The sequence below is a fragment of the Anomalospiza imberbis genome, chromosome 26 (assembly GCF_031753505.1).
Source record: "Anomalospiza imberbis isolate Cuckoo-Finch-1a 21T00152 chromosome 26, ASM3175350v1, whole genome shotgun sequence".
NCBI lineage: Eukaryota > Metazoa > Chordata > Aves > Passeriformes > Viduidae > Anomalospiza > Anomalospiza imberbis.
In genome coordinates this window covers 214145-231581 of record NC_089706.1, presented here as the reverse complement: position 1 = coordinate 231581, position 17437 = coordinate 214145, and the positions used below count along the sequence as shown (strand labels likewise).

General features: G+C 58.6%; 2 protein-coding genes across 5 annotated transcripts; one reads left to right on the top strand and one right to left on the bottom strand.

Annotated features, from left to right (window-relative positions):
- The first annotated feature begins 884 nt into the window (after window positions 1-884).
- Window positions 885-7555, top strand: MOV10 (Mov10 RNA helicase). 2 transcript variants are annotated; one of them, XM_068173415.1, is made up of 22 exons: window positions 885-1144; window positions 1858-1951; window positions 2047-2180; window positions 2263-2501; window positions 2572-2812; window positions 3000-3122; window positions 3211-3364; window positions 3452-3606; window positions 3727-3903; window positions 3986-4133; window positions 4224-4385; window positions 4480-4583; window positions 4816-4913; window positions 5005-5124; window positions 5213-5315; window positions 5476-5599; window positions 5679-5870; window positions 6000-6074; window positions 6177-6302; window positions 6484-6572; window positions 6724-6832; window positions 6996-7555. In XM_068173415.1, the coding sequence occupies exons 1-22, from the start codon at window positions 1011-1013 to the stop codon at window positions 7005-7007; spliced, it is 2913 nt and encodes a 970-aa protein (XP_068029516.1). In that variant the 5' UTR covers window positions 885-1010; the 3' UTR covers window positions 7008-7555. The 2 variants fall into 2 exon arrangements, with proteins under 2 accessions (XP_068029516.1, XP_068029517.1); XM_068173416.1 differs by having other exon boundaries at window positions 6724-6845; window positions 7008-7555.
- A 365-nt stretch (window positions 7556-7920) lies between these two features.
- Window positions 7921-15567, bottom strand: RHOC (ras homolog family member C). 3 transcript variants are annotated; one of them, XM_068173106.1, is made up of 5 exons: window positions 15546-15567; window positions 9640-9797; window positions 9286-9406; window positions 8866-8996; window positions 7921-8712 (listed from the first exon to the last, which is right to left on the bottom strand). In XM_068173106.1, exons 1-5 carry the CDS (start codon window positions 15550-15552, stop codon window positions 8539-8541), a joined length of 591 nt encoding a protein of 196 aa, XP_068029207.1. In that variant the 5' UTR covers window positions 15553-15567; the 3' UTR covers window positions 7921-8538. The 3 variants fall into 3 exon arrangements, with proteins under 3 accessions (XP_068029207.1, XP_068029206.1, XP_068029209.1); XM_068173105.1 differs by lacking the exon at window positions 15546-15567 and adding an exon at window positions 15352-15515; XM_068173108.1 differs by lacking the exon at window positions 15546-15567 and adding an exon at window positions 15392-15514.
- Window positions 15568-17437: the final 1870 nt, after the last annotated feature.

Below are 17437 nucleotides of genomic sequence, written 5' to 3'. Positions count from 1 at the left end.
TTTGTGTCTGTTCTTTCATGGTCTCACTCCTGTTAATTCCTGAAGTCTAGCAAGTGTTGGCGTCACCATCCCTGGAAGTGTTAAAAAATGTGAATGTGGCACTTGAGGACCTGGTTTAGTGGTGAACACAGTGGTGGTGCTGGGTTGATGGTTGGACTTCAGTGATCTTAAAGGTTTTTTCCAACTTAACAGTTCTGTTATTAAGGCAGGGATGGTATCACTCCAAACCCATGGGTGATGCTCCTGCCCTGGTGTACAGACACGGGAACTGGAGGGCTGAGCTTCCAAATTAAAATAGAAACAATCACAGAGCTTTAATCCAGCTCCTCACCCTGGAAAAAAGGCAGCAAGGAGGTCATTCCACTTAGCCTTGGTGTCTTACTTTAACACTTACTTCAGACACTCCTGGTTGTATCTACGGGACAAAGCAGGGCTTTTTTGCAGGGTTTGCACAGTGCTATGCACAGGGCTACTCATGGACAGTTTAAGAGGCAGCACCCAGGAGAGATGAAAGGTTCTGTGAGCCTCAGGTGCTGTGGGCTGTGGCCCTGGACCCCTCCAGGAAGTCGCTGCAGCAATTCCAAGAATGTGAAGCTGAAGCAGGACCCAAGATAAGACTCTGCACACAACACAGCTTTTATCTGCCTCAAGGCTAGCCTTCTCCTGCTCCTTGGTTACACTGGAAGCAGTTCACCGCCAGCGTTCCAGCCTTAAGAGCTTTCTATCTCTTTGTCCTTCTCCAAATCTTTAGCTAATCATCCTTTAGACTGACTGGTTCCCTGCCTGCCTCCTGGCCCTTCTCCCCCCCAGCCGTCTGAGCCAGGCTCCGCTGCCCCACCGCCAGCCCCCGATCCGCCCCGTGCCCCGATCCGCCTCTTTCGCTTTCGTTTCTCGCTGCGCGACCAGCCCTGGCTCGGCTCAGCCCAGCCCAGCCCGGACCGGCTCAACCTGGCACTCCTGGGCGCGGCACCATCTCGGCACGGCACGGCTCGGCTCGGCTCGGCTCAACCATGCCGCGGTTCAGCGTGGCGGAGGCCAGTCTTTGGGGGTGTCAGTTCGTGCAGTTCCTGGAGGACACGGGCCGGGAGCAGACGAGCCTGCGGGAAACGCTGCGGACCATCTACAACCAGGAGTTCCGGGGCAGGTGAGAGCCCTCGGCCAGACCCGGGCAACATCACCTGGGACAGACCCCTGGCCAGCATCCCCAGTGTCTGGCCAGCGTCCCTGGTCCCCAGCAGCATCACTGGGGTCTCCAATCTCGTCTGTCTCACCAAAGCCCTGCTAGGATGATCCCCAGCTCCATGGGCCCCCAGCAACTGCCTGGGGATGGCCTTGGACACCCACTGCCCACCGTACTTCCCCACCTCACCCTGCTGACACCAATCACGCTGGCCCTTGTGCAATGTCGCCGCTGTTAATCATTGGCAAAGCCCGGGCTCAGTGCGCTGGTGGGACTGGGAGGAGGTACCTGGGGAGTCATCACTGCTGGGAGCACGGTGGCTGTGCCTTAGCAGAGCCACCACCTGTGCCAGCTCAGCTCTTGAGCACTGCCATGGACAGGGACTGCATGGCTGTCAGGGCCAGGCAGCGATGCAGTGGGACAGCTGGGATGGCTGTGGCATAGCTGGGACAACAATGGCACAGCTCAGACTTGCTGGAGCAGCCAGCAGGGATGTGAGATTTGCACAGGCCAGTGGGAAGCCCAAGTCCTTCTTCCTCTCCTGGAGCAGAGGGGACTTGCTGAGAACTCCCTTACTGCAGCCTCAGTGTCCTGCTTCATGTTCCCACTTGCCTCACCTGTGCCCATGGCAGCTGAGCCACACTCTCCCACAGAAACCCTCTCCCTTGTCTCTTCAGGACTGATGCAAAGACACCCAGTTTTTCCTGCATCTTGTACTCACTGAAGACAACCCACCAGGTTCAGGTGCGCGGAGAGGTGGTGAAATTCAAGGTGAGTTCATGCTGGGGCAGTGCCCACCAGGACTGGCTCCTCAGGAGCCCCCTGCAGAATCCCGGGCCCACGCTGATTCTGGCTGCTCCTTGCAGGTGAAGAGGCGTGTGGTGGTGGCAGACCAGTACCGACGACCCAGAAGGAATGCACAGACGTCCGTGTCCACGTCTGCCTCAGGACAGCAGCTCAGCTCCACTCCACAAATGCCCCCGAGCCATGCCAAGCAGTGGTATGACCAGCAGCACCCCACCTTGGCATGTCCCTTGGATCCCCCACCCCGGCTGGGAAAGCCTGACCCTCCCTCCCCACAGGGCTAAGCTCATTCGTGGGAAGCATGGGGTAGAGATCATCTCAGACTGGGACCAGGGCAACGGGAACATCCGCTTCTCAGTGGTGCCGGGGGAGCCCCGGACAGTCACTGTCCTGGTGCAGAACCGTGGCACGGAGGTGGTGACACTGCAGCAGTGCCAGCCACGCCAGCAGTCACGGGAGCTGTCCTTCACCGATGAGCAAGGGGCAGTGCAGGGCCAGTCCCTGCTGTTACACCCAGGTAGGGTCCCATCCCATCCCCTGCCCTGCAGAGAGGATGCAGGACCCAATCTCACCACTTCACCCTGCAGGTGGGATGTACCCCATCCAGGTGCGGTGCCTCACCACCTGCAATGGGCACTTCAGTGCTGTGGTGGTCTTCGAGTTCACCAAGGAGCCAGACGAGTCCTTCAGCATCTCACGCTATGTTGCTGCCATTGCTGAGAGCCAGCTGGCCAAGGACCTGGGGCCCTCGGCACCTTTCCAGCCTTACGAGGCCAGCCTGCAACGCCTTGTCACAGTCGTCACCGAGGATGGCATCCCCCCTGACAGGTATGTGATGAAGTCACCTGCTGCCATCCTGAGCAGAGGTGCCCAGACTGTTCTCCAGCCAGGACAAGGTTCAGATCTTTGACTGTCTGGAACCACAGGACAGTGCTTCAACCCTGGGCAGTGGCTGGTGACAGTGGGGTTGGGGACACCATTTAGTCCCTGAAGCACTACTGTCCCCTCCACCCAGCTCCCTGAAAAACCAGCTGGAGAGGGAAATCCCTCTGGGCACCTACCAGTACCCAAAGAGCCTCAAGGACACACTCCTGCTCGGACCCAACACCAGTGCCAGCTCCAGCTGGGCTGCCATGCGGTGAGTGCCAAGGGCTGAGAGCAATGCTGAGGTGTTCCTTGAGTGCCAAGCTGTCCCTGGGACACAATGACATTGCTGCTGCCCTCAGCTCGCTGCTGGAAGCACCTCTGCAGGCTGAGAACTACCACCAGAAATTCCAGCTGCTGCTGCACCTGGAGGAGATTCAGATGGAGGTGGACATCCGACGCTACGACATGCAGGATGTGACCATGGTGCAGGAGAGGGCGTTGCTGGTTCTCAATGTGCGTAGGAGGCTGAGGGATGGGAGGGGTGCTGGCACAACACTGGCACTCCCAGAGTGCCTGGCATCACACTGGCCTTTGGCACAGGTGCCTGGCGTGGCCGAGAACCGCCCGTCCCTGCTGAGAGGGGACCACCTGTTTGCCCACCTGAGCAGCGAGCGGGACCACTCCCCGCTCGTCCAGTACAAGGGCTACGTGCACAGCGTGGAACTGGACAAGGTCAGGCTGGGCTTCTCCTCCAAGTGAGTGATGTCTGGTCCCAGCAGCCTTTCTCACAGATGCCAAAGGCCAGGAGTGGGTTGGAAAGGGCTAGGAGGGCATGGGAGAGTGCCCCATGCCCTGCTCACACCATTCCTTCCCAGGCTGCAGAAGAAGTTTGTGAAAAACCTGAAGTTCGATGTGACCTTCACCTTCAACCGGCTGCCACTGCAGGTGCAGCACCGGGCTGCAGTCCTGGCCGTGCACCGTGGCTTGTTCAGCCTCCTCTTCCCCTCTGCCTCCTGCCACAAGTCCCTCTTCTCAGGCCCCTTCCAGCCCCAGTGAGTGCCCAGTTCTGCAGGGTGGGAGGCTCTGAGGGATGGAGGCGATGGGGCTCCGGCAGCACAGCCTCTGCTCCCACAGGTGGTTTAACCGCAAGCTGGAGACCAACGAGGAGCAGTGCAGAGCTGTGACCCACATCGTGACGGGGGTGTCCCGGCCAGCCCCATACCTCATCTTTGGACCCCCTGGCACTGGCAAGACGGTCACTATGGTGGAGGCCATCAAGCAGGTGAGTGGCCGGTGCCCAAATCCAGCCCTGAGCATTGCTGCCCATTCTCGTCCATGGGGCTCAGTGCTGTCATCTCCTCCTCCCACCCAGGTGTGGACATGCTTCAAGGATGCCCGCATCTTGGCCTGTGCCCCCTCCAACAGTGCTGCAGACCTGCTGTGCCAGTGCCTCATCAAGGACATTGCCCCTCAGAATGTCTACAGGCTCATCGCCAGCTCCAGGAGCTACAGGGAAGTGCCCAGTGATATCATGGTAGGTCCCTGCCGCTCCACCCTGAAATCCTGACAGCACATCTGGGCTGGCGTCCCCCAGGATAATGAGACCTCACCCAATGCCTGCGCTCCAGCCCTGCTGCAACTGGGACGATGAGCAGAGCAGCTACGTGTACCCAAGCAAGGAGAGCCTGAGGCACTACCGGATTATCATCACCACACTGGTGACAGCAGGAAGGTCAGAGGAGCTGGGATTGTCCCCAGCATCCGTGGCAGGTGGACCCAGGGCTGCCTTGCAGCCAGGCTGTGAAGGCAGCCCCTCTGGGATTCGGCAGGGAGGGGTTGGAGGAGGGCATGCAGCAGGGGGGGAGATCCCTCCTCTGTGGGAGGATGAGGATGTAGGGTAGGAGAGGAAGGATGGCCAGGTGGGGCAGGATGCTGAGAACAGCCTCATTCCATCTCTCCTCCAGGCTGGTGTCTGCCAACTTCCCCCCAGGGTTTTTCTCCCACGTCTTCATCGACGAGTGTGGCCACGCGGTAGAGCCGGAGAGCGTGGTCGCCATCGCGGGTGAGTGGTGCCCGGCTCCTGCCTCAAGGACCAGCATCTCTGCATGGCCTGGGGTCCCTCCCATTCCCCACTGAGCTCTCCGTGTTCCCAGGGCTCCTGGCTCCCATGGATGAGGAGACCAACCCCAACGGGGGGCAGCTGGTGCTGGCAGGAGACCCCAAGCAGCTGGGCCCCGTCCTGACCTCACCACTGGCCATCCAGTATGGGCTGGGTGAGTAGGGAAAGGAGTGGGAGTGCTGCAGGGACCCCTCAGGGGCTGAGTGGCCTTGTGGGGAGCCACAGGATATCACTGGGCACAGGCACCTCGCTGCTGGAGAGGCTGATGCTGCACAACCCCTTGTACAAGAAGTCGAGTGGAGGATACGACCCGCAGTTCATCACCAAACTGCTCTGGAACTACAGGTGGGGACAGGAATAGTGCAGGCAGGGATCCCCAGGCAGGGATTGGTGAGCATGGCGCTCCAGGATCTGTCCCCCAGAGCCTCGTAGTGCCCCAGCTGCTGTGGGAGATGGGAGTGCACCCACATGGCACCCACCCTGGGCACGGTCCTGCCTCTCCCAGGTCCCACGAGGCCATTCTCAGGATCCCCAACGAGCTCTTCTATGACAACGAGCTGAAGGTGTGCAAGAGCAACGGGCTTGACATCCGGAATCTGTATTGTACCTGGGAGGAGCTTCCCAAAAAAGTGAGGGGCGCAGGAGGGACTGACCCAAGGGGTTCCCTGAGGCACAGGCAGAGCAGAACCAAATGTTCTCCATCCCCAGGGCTTCCCCATCATCTTCCATGGGGTTTGTGGGGAAGATCAGAGAGAGGCCAGGAGTCCCTCATTCTTCAACACGGCCGAAATAGAGGTCCTGGTCCACTACCTCAAGAAGCTGCTGCAGAGCGGGGTCAAGGGAAGCTGCCCCACTGTGTCCCCCAAGGAGATCGGCATCATCTCTCCCTACAGGAAGCAGGTGAGGGACACAGCTCTGCAGGCAGAGACCTCCCCAAGGGACAGGGAACACTGGGATGGATGGGCAGCCCCAGGGCTGGCACACGGATGGCCCTGTGGTGGCTGGGTTTTGCCACATGCCTCCACTCAGGTAGAGAAGATCCGGAAAGCCATCACCTCCCTGGATCCCGATCTGCAGAAGCTGCCGGACATCAGCCAGTTGAAGGTACGTCCTGGGCATGGAGGAGAGAGGAGCACAGGAGGAAGGAGCCCTGACAGCCCCAGCCCAGGGGTGCTCCTGGCCCCTCACCTGTTGTCCCTGCCCCAGGTGGGCTCTGTGGAAGAGTTCCAGGGCCAGGAGCGGCTCGTGATCCTCATCTCCACCGTGCGCAGCTGCAGCACATACCTCCAGTTCGACCAGACCTTCAGGCTGGGCTTCCTCAAGAACCCCAAGGTATCGCCTAGCCCCGAGCAGACCCTTCTTCCTTGGCATCCCCTTCTTCCCTCTGGTTCTCACAGGCAGGTAGAGCTGCTCTGCGTGCTCAGTGCCACAGCAGAGCTGCCTGCACCCGGGGGGCTCTGAGACGATGAGAGGTATTGCGGCCAGGTAAAGCCCTCTTGCTTGTCCTCTTCAGAGGTTTAACGTGGCCATCACCAGGGCCAAGGCTCTGCTGATCGTGGTGGGTAATCCGACCGTGCTCAGCAAGGACCACCACTGGTGCAGGTGAGCTGCTCCTGGCCCCTGCCACAGACAGTGCTCCCCAGCACCTGCCCTTTCCAGCTGCCAGCACGTGGTCCCTGGCCATGCCCCCTGCCACGGAGCAGCGAGGCCGGTGCCACCTCGTGCCCACGCTCCCCTCCCTCTGCACCTGCAGGTTCCTCAGGTACTGCAAGGAACAGGGCGGCTACACCGGATACCCCTACGAGGATGAGGGCACAACTGAGGACAGACTGGCCAGCAAGCTCCACATGCTGCAGCTCAATGTTTAGTGCCCAGGTGAGCAGAGCTGGGCGCCGCCAGTGGGGCCCCGACAGCAGCAGGGTGCCAGGGTTACATGCCAGCACCCTGGGGCAGCAGCATGGCCAAGGTTACAGCTGGGGCACTGGGAGGCTTCTCCTGCCCCAAATGCAACAGGACTTACAACAGGTCTTTGCTTAGGGCTTGCATGTCTCCATCTCAAAGTCAGGAGCCAGCTCTGCCATGAGGTTTCTCTGCAGGAAATGCACCTGGGAAGGGAGGAGAAGCCCCATGAAGCTGCATCCCCCTCAGCCTGTCCCGAGCCTGCAGCAGCTCCTGCTTTTTCTGTCTCAGTCCCGGGGTGCTCCATGCATCCCTGTGGAGAATGTGCTGAACCCACAGGACCAGAAGGTGTTGCCAGCCTTTGCTGACAGCCACTAAGCCCACAGCAGCATCAGACTGGCACAACTCTCCATTTTAATCATTTTTTTACATGGCTGTGGCAAAACAATTTTCTGTGACTGATCTCACCATTCAGTGAAAGGCTTAAGCCTGGAGACTCTGTCCTCCAAAGAGCATCACTGGGTGCACAGGAGAGCTCACTGCTGCTGTGATGGGAGACTTGGGAAGGCGGGCACCTGGTCTGGGACAGGCTGGCTCAGCTCTCCACTGGGCAGCTGCCTGGCCTGAGAGCTGGCATGGCTGTGCAGGCACTCTATTTCCCTCGAATAAATGTTTAAAGAAAAACAGTGTACTGTTGAGTCCTAGGTGAGCCTTGCTTACACAAACAGGGCTTTAGAGCAGCATCAGGCTCACTGCAGCCCTGCCCTGACTTGCTCCAGAGGCAGGATGGCTCCAGCAGCGATGGCAGTGCCCATCACCCAGGGACTGGGTACAGCTGGGAAGCTCCTGCCTGGCCCTTCCCATGTAAACTGCTTCCTGGCTCTTTTGCAAGTACAGGGTAGTGAGCCCTGATCCTCCACCAGCAGCTAAAGCAACAGGGGCTGGGGGCCAGGCAAGTCCTTACCCTGCAGCACAAGGCCCTGAGCCCAGGCAGGAGTCTGGAGCTGTGAGAGGCATGAAGGAGAGCCAGAAGAACACCACACAAGCAAAGTTACAATTACTAAAATACCAGTTTGCATTTATTCTCCCAATTATGCACTCGGGTTTACTGCTGCCAAGTCCATGACCGAGGCAGACTCGAAGGCGGCGATACCAGCAGAGCTGGGCACACGTCCCGGGAGGGGAGCTGCTGGCAGCAGCTGAGCCCAGCTCTGCTCACAGACAGGGCTAGAACTGCCCGGGCAAGTCTGTAACACTGCTGCGTGCTGCCTGCACGGCCAAGGAGAGCAGGCAAAACACACCACGGGCCTGGCACAGCCCACACGTGAGCTGTGACTGGCACCTCCTGCTTCTGTGGCACCTGCCCAGAGCTGGGGAAAGAGAGTGAACACCGCAGCAATGCCCATGGGAAAGGCAAAACCAGGGAGCTCAGTACAAAACGGGGCGACACGGGGAGCGACACGAACGCCCGGCCCATGGAGAGCAGCAGGTACTGAAGGCACTGGCCCCTTGTGGCCCTGGAATGTCGCAGGGTCACCCTGTGAGCGTGGGTGGCAGCTCTGGTGCAAAGGGTTCAGGGCAGGTAGTGGCACCACGAGGTGCTGCTCGGGCTGTCTGCCAGCAGTCCCTCCCCGGGCAGGGCAGCGGGTGCCGGCGCCAGCGGGGCCGCTCACAGCAGCGGGCAGCCTCTGCGCTTCTTGTTCTTGCGGACCTGCAGGCCAGCACGGGTGGCCATCTCGAACACCTCCCGCACCCCCTCCTTCGTCTTGGCCGAGCACTCAAGGTAGCCAAAGGCATTGATCCTGTTGGCCATGTCCCTCCCCTCCTCTGGCTTCACCGGCTCCTAGGAAGCAGTAAAAACAGGGTTTGGAAACATTGCCAGAACACAACAGCAACTGCCCTTGGGGCATCCAGCCCGTCCAGCCAGGATCTGGTATGGGCAGAATCCCATATCTGGTGTGGGCTTGCTGGCTGGGGGACCCAGGGCTGTCCCCACCTGCTTCATCTTGGCCAGCTCCCGCCGCGTGTGCTCGTCGTTCCGCAGGTCCTTCTTGTTCCCCACCAGGATGATGGGCACATTGGGGCAGAAGTGCTTCACCTCCGGCGTCCATTTCTCAGGGATGTTCTCTACAACAAGCACACATGGAATCCTATGAGCTGAGGGGCTGCTACCCCGCAGCTTCCTCACAGAAACCAGCCCCAGCCTTTTCCCGTTGGAGCAGGGAGAGCTCCGAGAGCAGCCCCCTCTCCCACCACCTCCGCCCAGTCAGCAAGTTGCCAGCATTCCCCTGAAGTGCACACAAGGTCTGGGGACGAAGGGAAGGCTCTGGCATCCTCGAGGGGCAGCATGGGGGCTTCCCAGAGCCCAGGGGGTTCAGCAGCAGCACCGAGTCCTGGGGGACCCCCAGGTCCCTACCGAGGCTATCCGGGCTGTCGATGGAAAAGCACATGAGGATTACGTCTGTGTCCGGGTACGAGAGGGGCCGCAGCCTGTCATAGTCCTCCTGTCCTGCCGTGTCCCACAGGGCCAGCTCGACCTGAGAGGGGAGAAGGGCATGGTTTAAGCCAGGAGTGATAGATTTGTCTTCCTCAGGTATAGCTCTGCTCTTCCTCAAAGTGGGACAGGCTCAGGGTGACCCAGAAATGCTGGAGCCATGGGCTCCCCTGTGCGCTGCAGGTGCATCCGAGCACACAGAGCAATCCCAGCAACAGCACTGGGCTGGCACTGCCAGCACGGGACATGGAGCGAGGGGACGGGAGCGGCCCTTACCTGCTTCCCATCCACCTCTATGTCAGCAATGTAGTTCTCGAACACGGTGGGCACGTAGACCTCGGGGAACTGGTCTTTGCTGAACACGATCAGCAGACACGTCTTTCCACAGGCACCATCTCCCACAATCACCAGCTTCTTCCTGATGGCTGCCATCGCTGCAGGGACACCAGCAGATGAGCAGGACAGAGCAGCACGGGCAGTTCATGCTCCTGGCCCCCCAAATTCCTGTGCACAACAGCCTGGGAGATCCCAGACACAAGCACCTGGGCACATCCCGCTGTGAGAAGCCAGTGACTGACAGGACAGAAGGTCGCCCAACCCTCTGCCAGACACCCCTCCAGCTCCCACACACCTCAGCGCATGGGCACCACAAGAACTGGCCTGACTGGAAGCATTTACACCTAGCACTGCTGCTGTGGCTGGGAGAACCATCCCAGCTGTGGTTGGTGCTGCTGGCTGCACACAGGGACTTTGTGGGAGGTGACAAACCACTCTGCCTTCCCCAGACATCCAACCCTCCCTGGTTTTGCTGTGCTACCACCCAGGTAACCAGGACTTTAGACAATCTCAGAGTTCCACCCACATGCTGGGTTTATTTTAAATTATAAATTATTCTGGGCAGAAACTGTGCTTTGGATTTCACCCCAGCACGCTCACCAGACCCCAAATAATCTGATCAGCAGCTGGAGCACACCAAGCCAAGCTCCTGGAGGTCTGGGCAAGCAGGACCTGTGTGCCTGGCCCCATCCCAGCCTGTCTGAAAAAGGAGCCTTTGCCATGGAACCAAGAGAGCTGAAGCTGGCACTGGCATTGGGAGAAGTGCCAGTCATCACTCAGCAAACAGAGCTGAAACCTCACGACAAAGCAGGCAGCTTTCTGCCCCACGGGAAAAGGATGCAGTTCTGCAAGGAAAACTATGCCTTTGCATCCCTCACTTTCAAAAGGGGTTTACAGCTGAGCCTGGGAACCGGCCAGGACAATGCCACAAGGTGCCTGGCACAGCGTCTGAATGAGGCATGAGAAAATCAGCCATAGAGGGATCACATCCCTCCCCAGCCTTGTGACCAAAATCTCTTTTCCATCCCCAGACTCCCAGTCCAAAGAGCCTGTCCTACTCCTTACATGCCTTCAGCACATCACCAGCCCCCTGTCCCTGCAGAGATCCTGGGAATGACACAGGTTGACAGGTCAGGGTTTAATCCCTGAAAATTCACACTGCTCCAGGGAAAATTACAGGTGACCAAGAAACCTCTCCTGAAGGCAGGGATGTTCCATGCTTTCCCCCTCAGCCCTATCTGTCTCCAAACCCTCTGCCCAGGCAGCAGGGTGGGAAGGAGCCATTCATGCTGGTAGCCTGGGGAAGGGTCACAGGAAATAGCCCTGTGGGAAGGACACACACACCAATGTTGATGCACTGAGCTGCAAGCACTGGGAGTGGATCATGCTGGGATCACTCCAGGATCACTGGGATCACCCTGGGAAGGCCAGAATATCACAAGCCTGGCCTCTAACCAGGGCACTCATACTGAGCCTTAACAAAGGCCAGGAATCTGTCCGTGCCCCAGGGATCCTACCCTCACCCTGTGCCAACAGAAAAGGGAGGAAAAGGGTAAAGCAGGAGTCCGGCTGCATCATAATTAGCTGCAAGTGAAGGATTAAGGAATGAGCCTGAATGGCTGACTCACATTCCAAAGGCAGGCTGCAGACCTGCTTGTCTCACCGATGTGCCTGGCAGGTCACTCCTGTCACACAAACCCCCGGGAACCACCCCCGGTTCACAAATCTCACTGCCCAATGGTTTGGGCAAAATAGAGAGTTTTCACCCATCCCCAGACCAGACCCTGCTGTAGCCATGGATCTTTGTAGGCTCCAAGCATTTTGGCTCACAAGCTTGGGCAGGAATGGTTCATGTCTGCTGAGTGCTCTGGAGCTGTTAATAAAAATAGAAAGTTGGCACTTGTAAGGTGAGAAGAGTGAGAATCAAGGGCTGCATCTGGGAGATGGGACATTCCTCAGCTGGGATCCTTGGTGTCAGGCACACATCCCAGTGGAGCAGCATGTCTACAGGAAGGTGAGCACATTTGTGCAACACTGAAGTCAGAGAAAAGAAGAAAAAGGTGCTCCAAAGGGTCCCTTTTAGGAACCAGGGGCACTTTTTTAGGGAGGCAAGTGCTGAGCATGGGGGGGAAAACAGCTCCTGTGCCTATTCCTCACGCCCTGCTGCTCCTGCCTGTCCAGCAGATCCCACAGAATCATTAAGGCTGGAAAAGACCTCCAAGATGTACAAGTCCAACCCTTGCTGCAAACCATCCTTCTTGTTTGACCAAAGGCTCGTCCTCTTTCCAGCAGCATGTCCACAGCACAGAAAACAGAGAGCTCGGGGAGAAAAAAGCCTGTTTACTTGGACACAAAGCTTCTCTGCCCACAGCAAAACATGATATGCTGCTTTGTGACTCCCTATCTCCAAGAGGAAAGGCAGTTTGGGCCGTGCCAGTATCTAACCCACACCACAGGCAGATGACAACATCTGCAGCCTAAGGAGCAGGAGATGCCCAAGGACACAAACAGCCGCTCCCAGGTGGACACCAGGATCTGTCCATGCCCAGGCTGCAGACCCTGGATTGAAACCAAAACCAACCAGAGTGGCTCTGCTCCTGCCCGAATGCTGCCCTGCCCTGCGGGGGGGACGGCAGCTGCCCCAGCGTGAGCACAGTCCCCCCGCCCAGAGCTGCTTCCCACGGCCTCCAACATCCTCCCTGACCCGGGATGGCTCCGGGCCCCAGCGGCTCCCGAGCCCGGCGCGGTGCCGAGTGGTGACTCAGAGGGCAGAGGCACTGTCCCCACCCAAAATCTCAGCACAATTCATTCCATTACTCAGGAGAGCCATCCAGAAATAGCCCATTACTAATCCAGAGCTGGTGTGCAAAGGCGAGCAGGGCAATGAGGCTGGAAGAGCTGTGAGCCTGAGGGGTCGGCTGGGTGCCCCACTCTGTGCCCTGGTCCCAGCAGATGGCACAGCACCAGTGCCAGATGCCAGCAGCTCTGTGTTCCAGGAGAGAGGAGCTTCTTTGCCAGGGGATGCTCTTGTTGCTCGGCAGGATGGGGCCAGACCCCGGGATGAGGTTGCTGATGCAAAGGTCTTTGCACTGTTGCCAGATTATGAGCAGATAAAAAGAGTGGAAAACATGAAGACAATTTCATGAAGACAAACAGGACAATCCCAAGCACAAATGCAGAAGAATTATGTGGGAGCAGCCCTGAGAAGAAAGACTTGGGGGTGGGTACTGGTGGATGAGAAGCTCAACATGACAGCAGCATTCACTGGCAGCCCAGAAACACCCCTGTGTGCAGGGCTGATCCCTCAGCGTGGGCAGCAAGGGAGGGGGGAATTCTGCCCCGCTGCCCCACTCAGGTGAGACCCCACCTGCAGAGCTGCCTCCAGCCCTGGGGTCCCCGACACAGGGAGAACACAGAGGAGCTGGAGCGAGGCCATGGAGCTGGAGCCCCTCTGCTCTGGAGCCAGCCTGGAGAGCTGGGGGTGTTCAGCCTGGAGAAAAGAAGGCTCTCGGGAGACCTCAGACCCCCTTCCAGAAGAAAGTATTCCCTGAGAGGATGCTGAGGCCCTGGCACAGGCTGCCCAGAGAAGCTGTGGCTGCCCTATCTTTGGAAGTGCCCAAGGCCAGGTTGGGTGGGGCTGGGAGCAGCCTGGGACAGTGGAAGGTGTTCCTGCCATGGCAGGGGGTGAAACAGGATGAGCTTAAAGGTCCCTTCCAACCCAAACCATTTTGGGATTCTGTGATAATCTGAGGACAGCTTTACTGCAACTGCCATCAGGCCAAATGATTAAAAGCACACAGTCATCCACAACAGACATGGAAGCTGAGGTTTTAAAGTCTGCGAAGTGCCAACCACCCCAAAACACAGCCAGCGCTGCCCAGACCACGCTGGCAATCCAAACTGGCAGCTCTTGGGTGTGAGCAGCACTCGCAGGGCCCCGCTGGAAATGCCTCCTGCTCATCCATGGAGAAAACAAAAGGGAGCAGCAACTGTGTGCCAGCATTTCCCACTGCCCAACCCCACAGGGCTCCCGTGCCCATCCCTGCACCGGCTGCTGCAAGCAGGCTGGGCCCACACAGGGATGGCTGTGGGTTTAATCTGTGCCACCGCTGCCAGCACCAGCCAAATCCTGAGCAAGCATCTCCTTCAGCTCACCAAAAAGTTGCAACATGACCCCAAATTGCTCTGTTCTACTTTCCACACAACTGTTCTAAAGCCATCACCATAAAATCAGCTAGCTTCAGGGCAGCCCTTGTGTTGCTGGTCTCTCCCAGCTTTGTGCCTCAAAATGTGAAGTTCCTGCTGAGCAGGATACAGGGAATTCCTCTGGCAGCAGGATGTGTCCATCATCCAGTGTCTGCTATGGGGACTCAGGAATAGCAGAGAAAGATGCTAATGCTTTGAAGGCCTCCAACCAGGGACAGAAATCTTTCTACGAACCTCCTTGGCCAGACTCCTTCCTAGAGGTAACAGAGGGGTTTTGTTCTAAAGCAGAAATTCCCAAGCACTGCTGACGGCCCCACCCTGGTCAGACCGGTCACACCAGGGATCACAGCCTTGGCCAGAGGCACAGCTCTGAATCTGGGGAGGGCTGGGGGGAAAAGAGCTGTACTGGGAGCAGCCCCTTGCTAGGGACACCCCCAACAGGGATACCCCCAGTGCCGTGGGGCAGTTCCACTGCAGAAGTGGTTTTAGCAGTTTGGATTCACTGGTACAATGATAAAGTAAGTAAACTTCCAAATTAAAGCCCCACAGGAATGCCTACTGTGGGGAATTTCATTTGCTGAGACACCTAAGCCATGGCCAAGGCAGAACAGGACAAGCGTCTCAGCCTCTGTTGCAAGCACCAGAGGGAGTATCACTACAGAATCATAGAATCATTAAGGTTGAAAGGCAGAAAAAGTTTCCAAAAAAGGCTGGAAGCAAACAGTGATGCTAAGGGAAGTGCAATGGGCAGGGCAGAGCGTGGGCTCCTGGGCGGATCGCAGCTCAAGACCATCCAAGTGGCGCTGGCTTTGGCAAAGCAGCATCTGTAATTTCACACTCATCCATCTCCTCGGCTGGCCCAGCTGTGCGGTTTGTGCAGCGCAGACCAGTCCTCATCCCTCATCCCTGAGCCCTCAGCCCTCACCCAGCCCTCACCCAGGCCCACAGCCATCGCTGACACCCCGGGCTGACCCACACCCACCCGTGCCACCGCTGCCCACTGCTCCCAGCCTCCTGGCTCACCTGCCATCCCGCCTGCCTCTGCTGCCAAAACTACCCAGCTCCAAGGAAAATGTCTGTATTTACCACTGAGAGAGCTGCCTGAAACCTTCCTCAGACCTCTAGACCTGCTATATCCAAACAAGTGATTGTCAAAATAGGAGCTTTACCCGGTGCTCAAGTTTAGACCTTACCCATTTTTTTTGGAGATACTCTTTGGGCACAACCAGGCAGGCTGGGCTTAACACACGCTCCAGTGGCAAAGGGCAACCGTCCAGACCCAGACCCAGAGCAGTGTCCAGGCTGGCTCGTTTTCATTGCTAAGCCCCACAAAAAACATCCACAAGCAAAACAGAGAAAGGAACTTGGAACAGAAGAATTTGAAAGCCTAAATAAAGCTCAAACCACAAGTGTTTGAGCATTGAGGGAAAAGCTGCCTGCCCTTACCTCCTTTTCCAAAGGACATCATGCCATGTTCTTATTTTACCTCCTGCAGTAGTGACAGCCTTCCCAGCCTCAGGGTAGCGCAAGTGTCCTGCTGAAAGCTCCAAATAACATGCCACAATCTCAGCAGATGCCTGTGCTTGTGCAACGCCTGCCTGCCCCAGCGCCGATCAATGTTTGCTAATACAATTCCTTACTTTTCATGTCAATACGCCTCTCCAGTGCAAACGGCAAGTTGGGAGGTGAGCCTGGTTAAACGCTCCTGATAACCTGTTGGAAAACAGTGACTTGGCTTATTTTCCACTTATACATTTCCCCGGAGAAGCTGTAGCTGTCAGGAACCTGGATGCAAGTGAAAGTCCACAAAATCTCATGCAGTCTCTACCTGAGCTGAGGAGCTGGACATAAACTGAAACTGTTTGGACACCAAAAGTACTTGGCAAAATAGAAACAAAATGCAACTGGTCCCCATGACACGCAGCCAGCCAATCCACCACCTCCAGTCTCCAGTTTCCCCTGGAACACTTTTCCAGGGATGTTGGCTTGGGGGGCTCAGCCAGGCCCCTGCTCCCAGCCCACCCCACGCAGATGGAAGCCAGGGATCGAGCCAGGGATCACACTCCCGTGAGGCTGGGGCTGGGTTTAGGGAGATTGGCGGCCACTGAGAGACTTGGCTGCCAGACTGCTAGCACTGGAAAAGGCCACGCAGTCATGCTTTTGGAATGCTCCCCTGCTCCTAAGACATTACACAATTATTTCCCCTCCCCACAAACCCCCCTAAAATAAATGTTTAAGAATGAGCTCAGCAGTAAGGAAAGGGAACTTTTTTCCCTCTTTCTGAAGAAAACACGGAGTGGCCACTCCATGGGCAAGGCTGTACATGGAGACACTGCTGGAGGGGGGGTTGTGGGGAGGGATGTGGGATGGGGCAGCAGCCCCCTAGGCTCTCTTCCCAGGTCAGACACTGCCTGGGAGACAACTGCAAGTTGGGACCCACAGCCCAAGGCCACCCTCAAGGAATGACAACCTGCAGTAACTGAGGCACAGCTCACCCCTCACCACACCCAGGGACCCCCACCCCACCCTAGGCACACCCAGCCCACCCTGTCCTGCTGCACCCCACCCAGCAGCCCTGCTGGGCCACCCACCCTATGGCCCATTGCGCCACCCCTGCACTGACCCCACACCCCAGTAACCCCACCTTTGAGCCCACACCTTACCTGAATCAGTAACCGCACATCCCACTAATAACCCCAGATCTCAATCCTTCCAAACCCTACGGGTAAACCCTGACCCCAGTTCCCCCAAGCCCCAGCAGTATCCACGAAGCCCTGTTTCTCCAGACTCCACCAGTAACTTAGACCCCATCACATCCAGTAATCCAGACCTCAGTTCCCCCAGACCCCAGCTCTGGCCGCACTCCCCGCCAGTACCCCCCGCCCCACCAGTATCCCCACTCCCCCGCTGCCCCCCTCCAGCACGGACCGCAGCCCCCGAGCCCCCAGCAGCGCCCCAGAGCCGCACCTCTCTCCGCCGCTGCCCCGTCCCGCTCCCGCTCCCCTCTCCGGCTGCGTCCCCGGCCTCGCCGCGCGGCTCCGGGCACCGCCCCGTCCGGGGCCGCCCGCGAGGGCGGAGCGGGAGCGCGGGGCCGTGCCGAGCCGTGCGGGGCCGTGCCGAGCCGTGCGGGGCTGTGCCGAGCCGTGCGGGGCCGTGCCGAGCCGTGAGGGGCTGAGCCGAGCCGTGCGGGGCTGAGCCGTGCGGGGCCGTGCCGAGCCGTGATGAGCTGTGCCGAGCCGTGCGGGGCCGTGCCGAGCCGTGATGGGCTGTGCCGAGCCGTGCGGGGCCGTGCCGAGCCGTGATGGGCTGTGCCGAGCCGTGCGGGGCCGTGCCGAGCCGTGATGAGCTGTGTCGAGCCGTGCGGGGCCGTGCCGAGCCGTGCGGGGCCGTGCGGGGCTGTGCCGAGCCGTGCGGGGCCGTGCCGAGCCGTGATGGGCTGTGCCGAGCCGTGCGGGGCTGTGCCGTGATGGGCTGTGCCGAGCCGTGCGGGGCTGTGCCGTGATGGGCTGTGCCGAGCCGTGCGGGGCTGAGC

Coding starts and splice junctions, on each gene's coding strand:
- MOV10 (XM_068173415.1), top strand. CDS start 1,011: ATGCCGCGGTTCAGCGTGGCGGAGGCCAGTCTTTGGGGGTGTCAGTTC. Junction 3,365..3,451: donor GGGCGTTGCTGGTTCTCAAT/GTGCGTAGGAGG, acceptor CCTTTGGCACAG/GTGCCTGGCGTGGCCGAGAA. Junction 4,584..4,815: donor ACACTGGTGACAGCAGGAAG/GTCAGAGGAGCT, acceptor TCTCTCCTCCAG/GCTGGTGTCTGCCAACTTCC.
- RHOC (XM_068173105.1), bottom strand. CDS start 15,373: ATGATGTCCTTTGGAAAAGGAG. Junction 9,798..15,351: donor GATGTCCTTTGGAAAAGGAG/GTAAGGGCAGGC, acceptor GTGTCCCTGCAG/CGATGGCAGCCATCAGGAAG. Junction 8,713..8,865: donor AGCTGGCCAAGATGAAGCAG/GTGGGGACAGCC, acceptor ACTGCTTCCTAG/GAGCCGGTGAAGCCAGAGGA.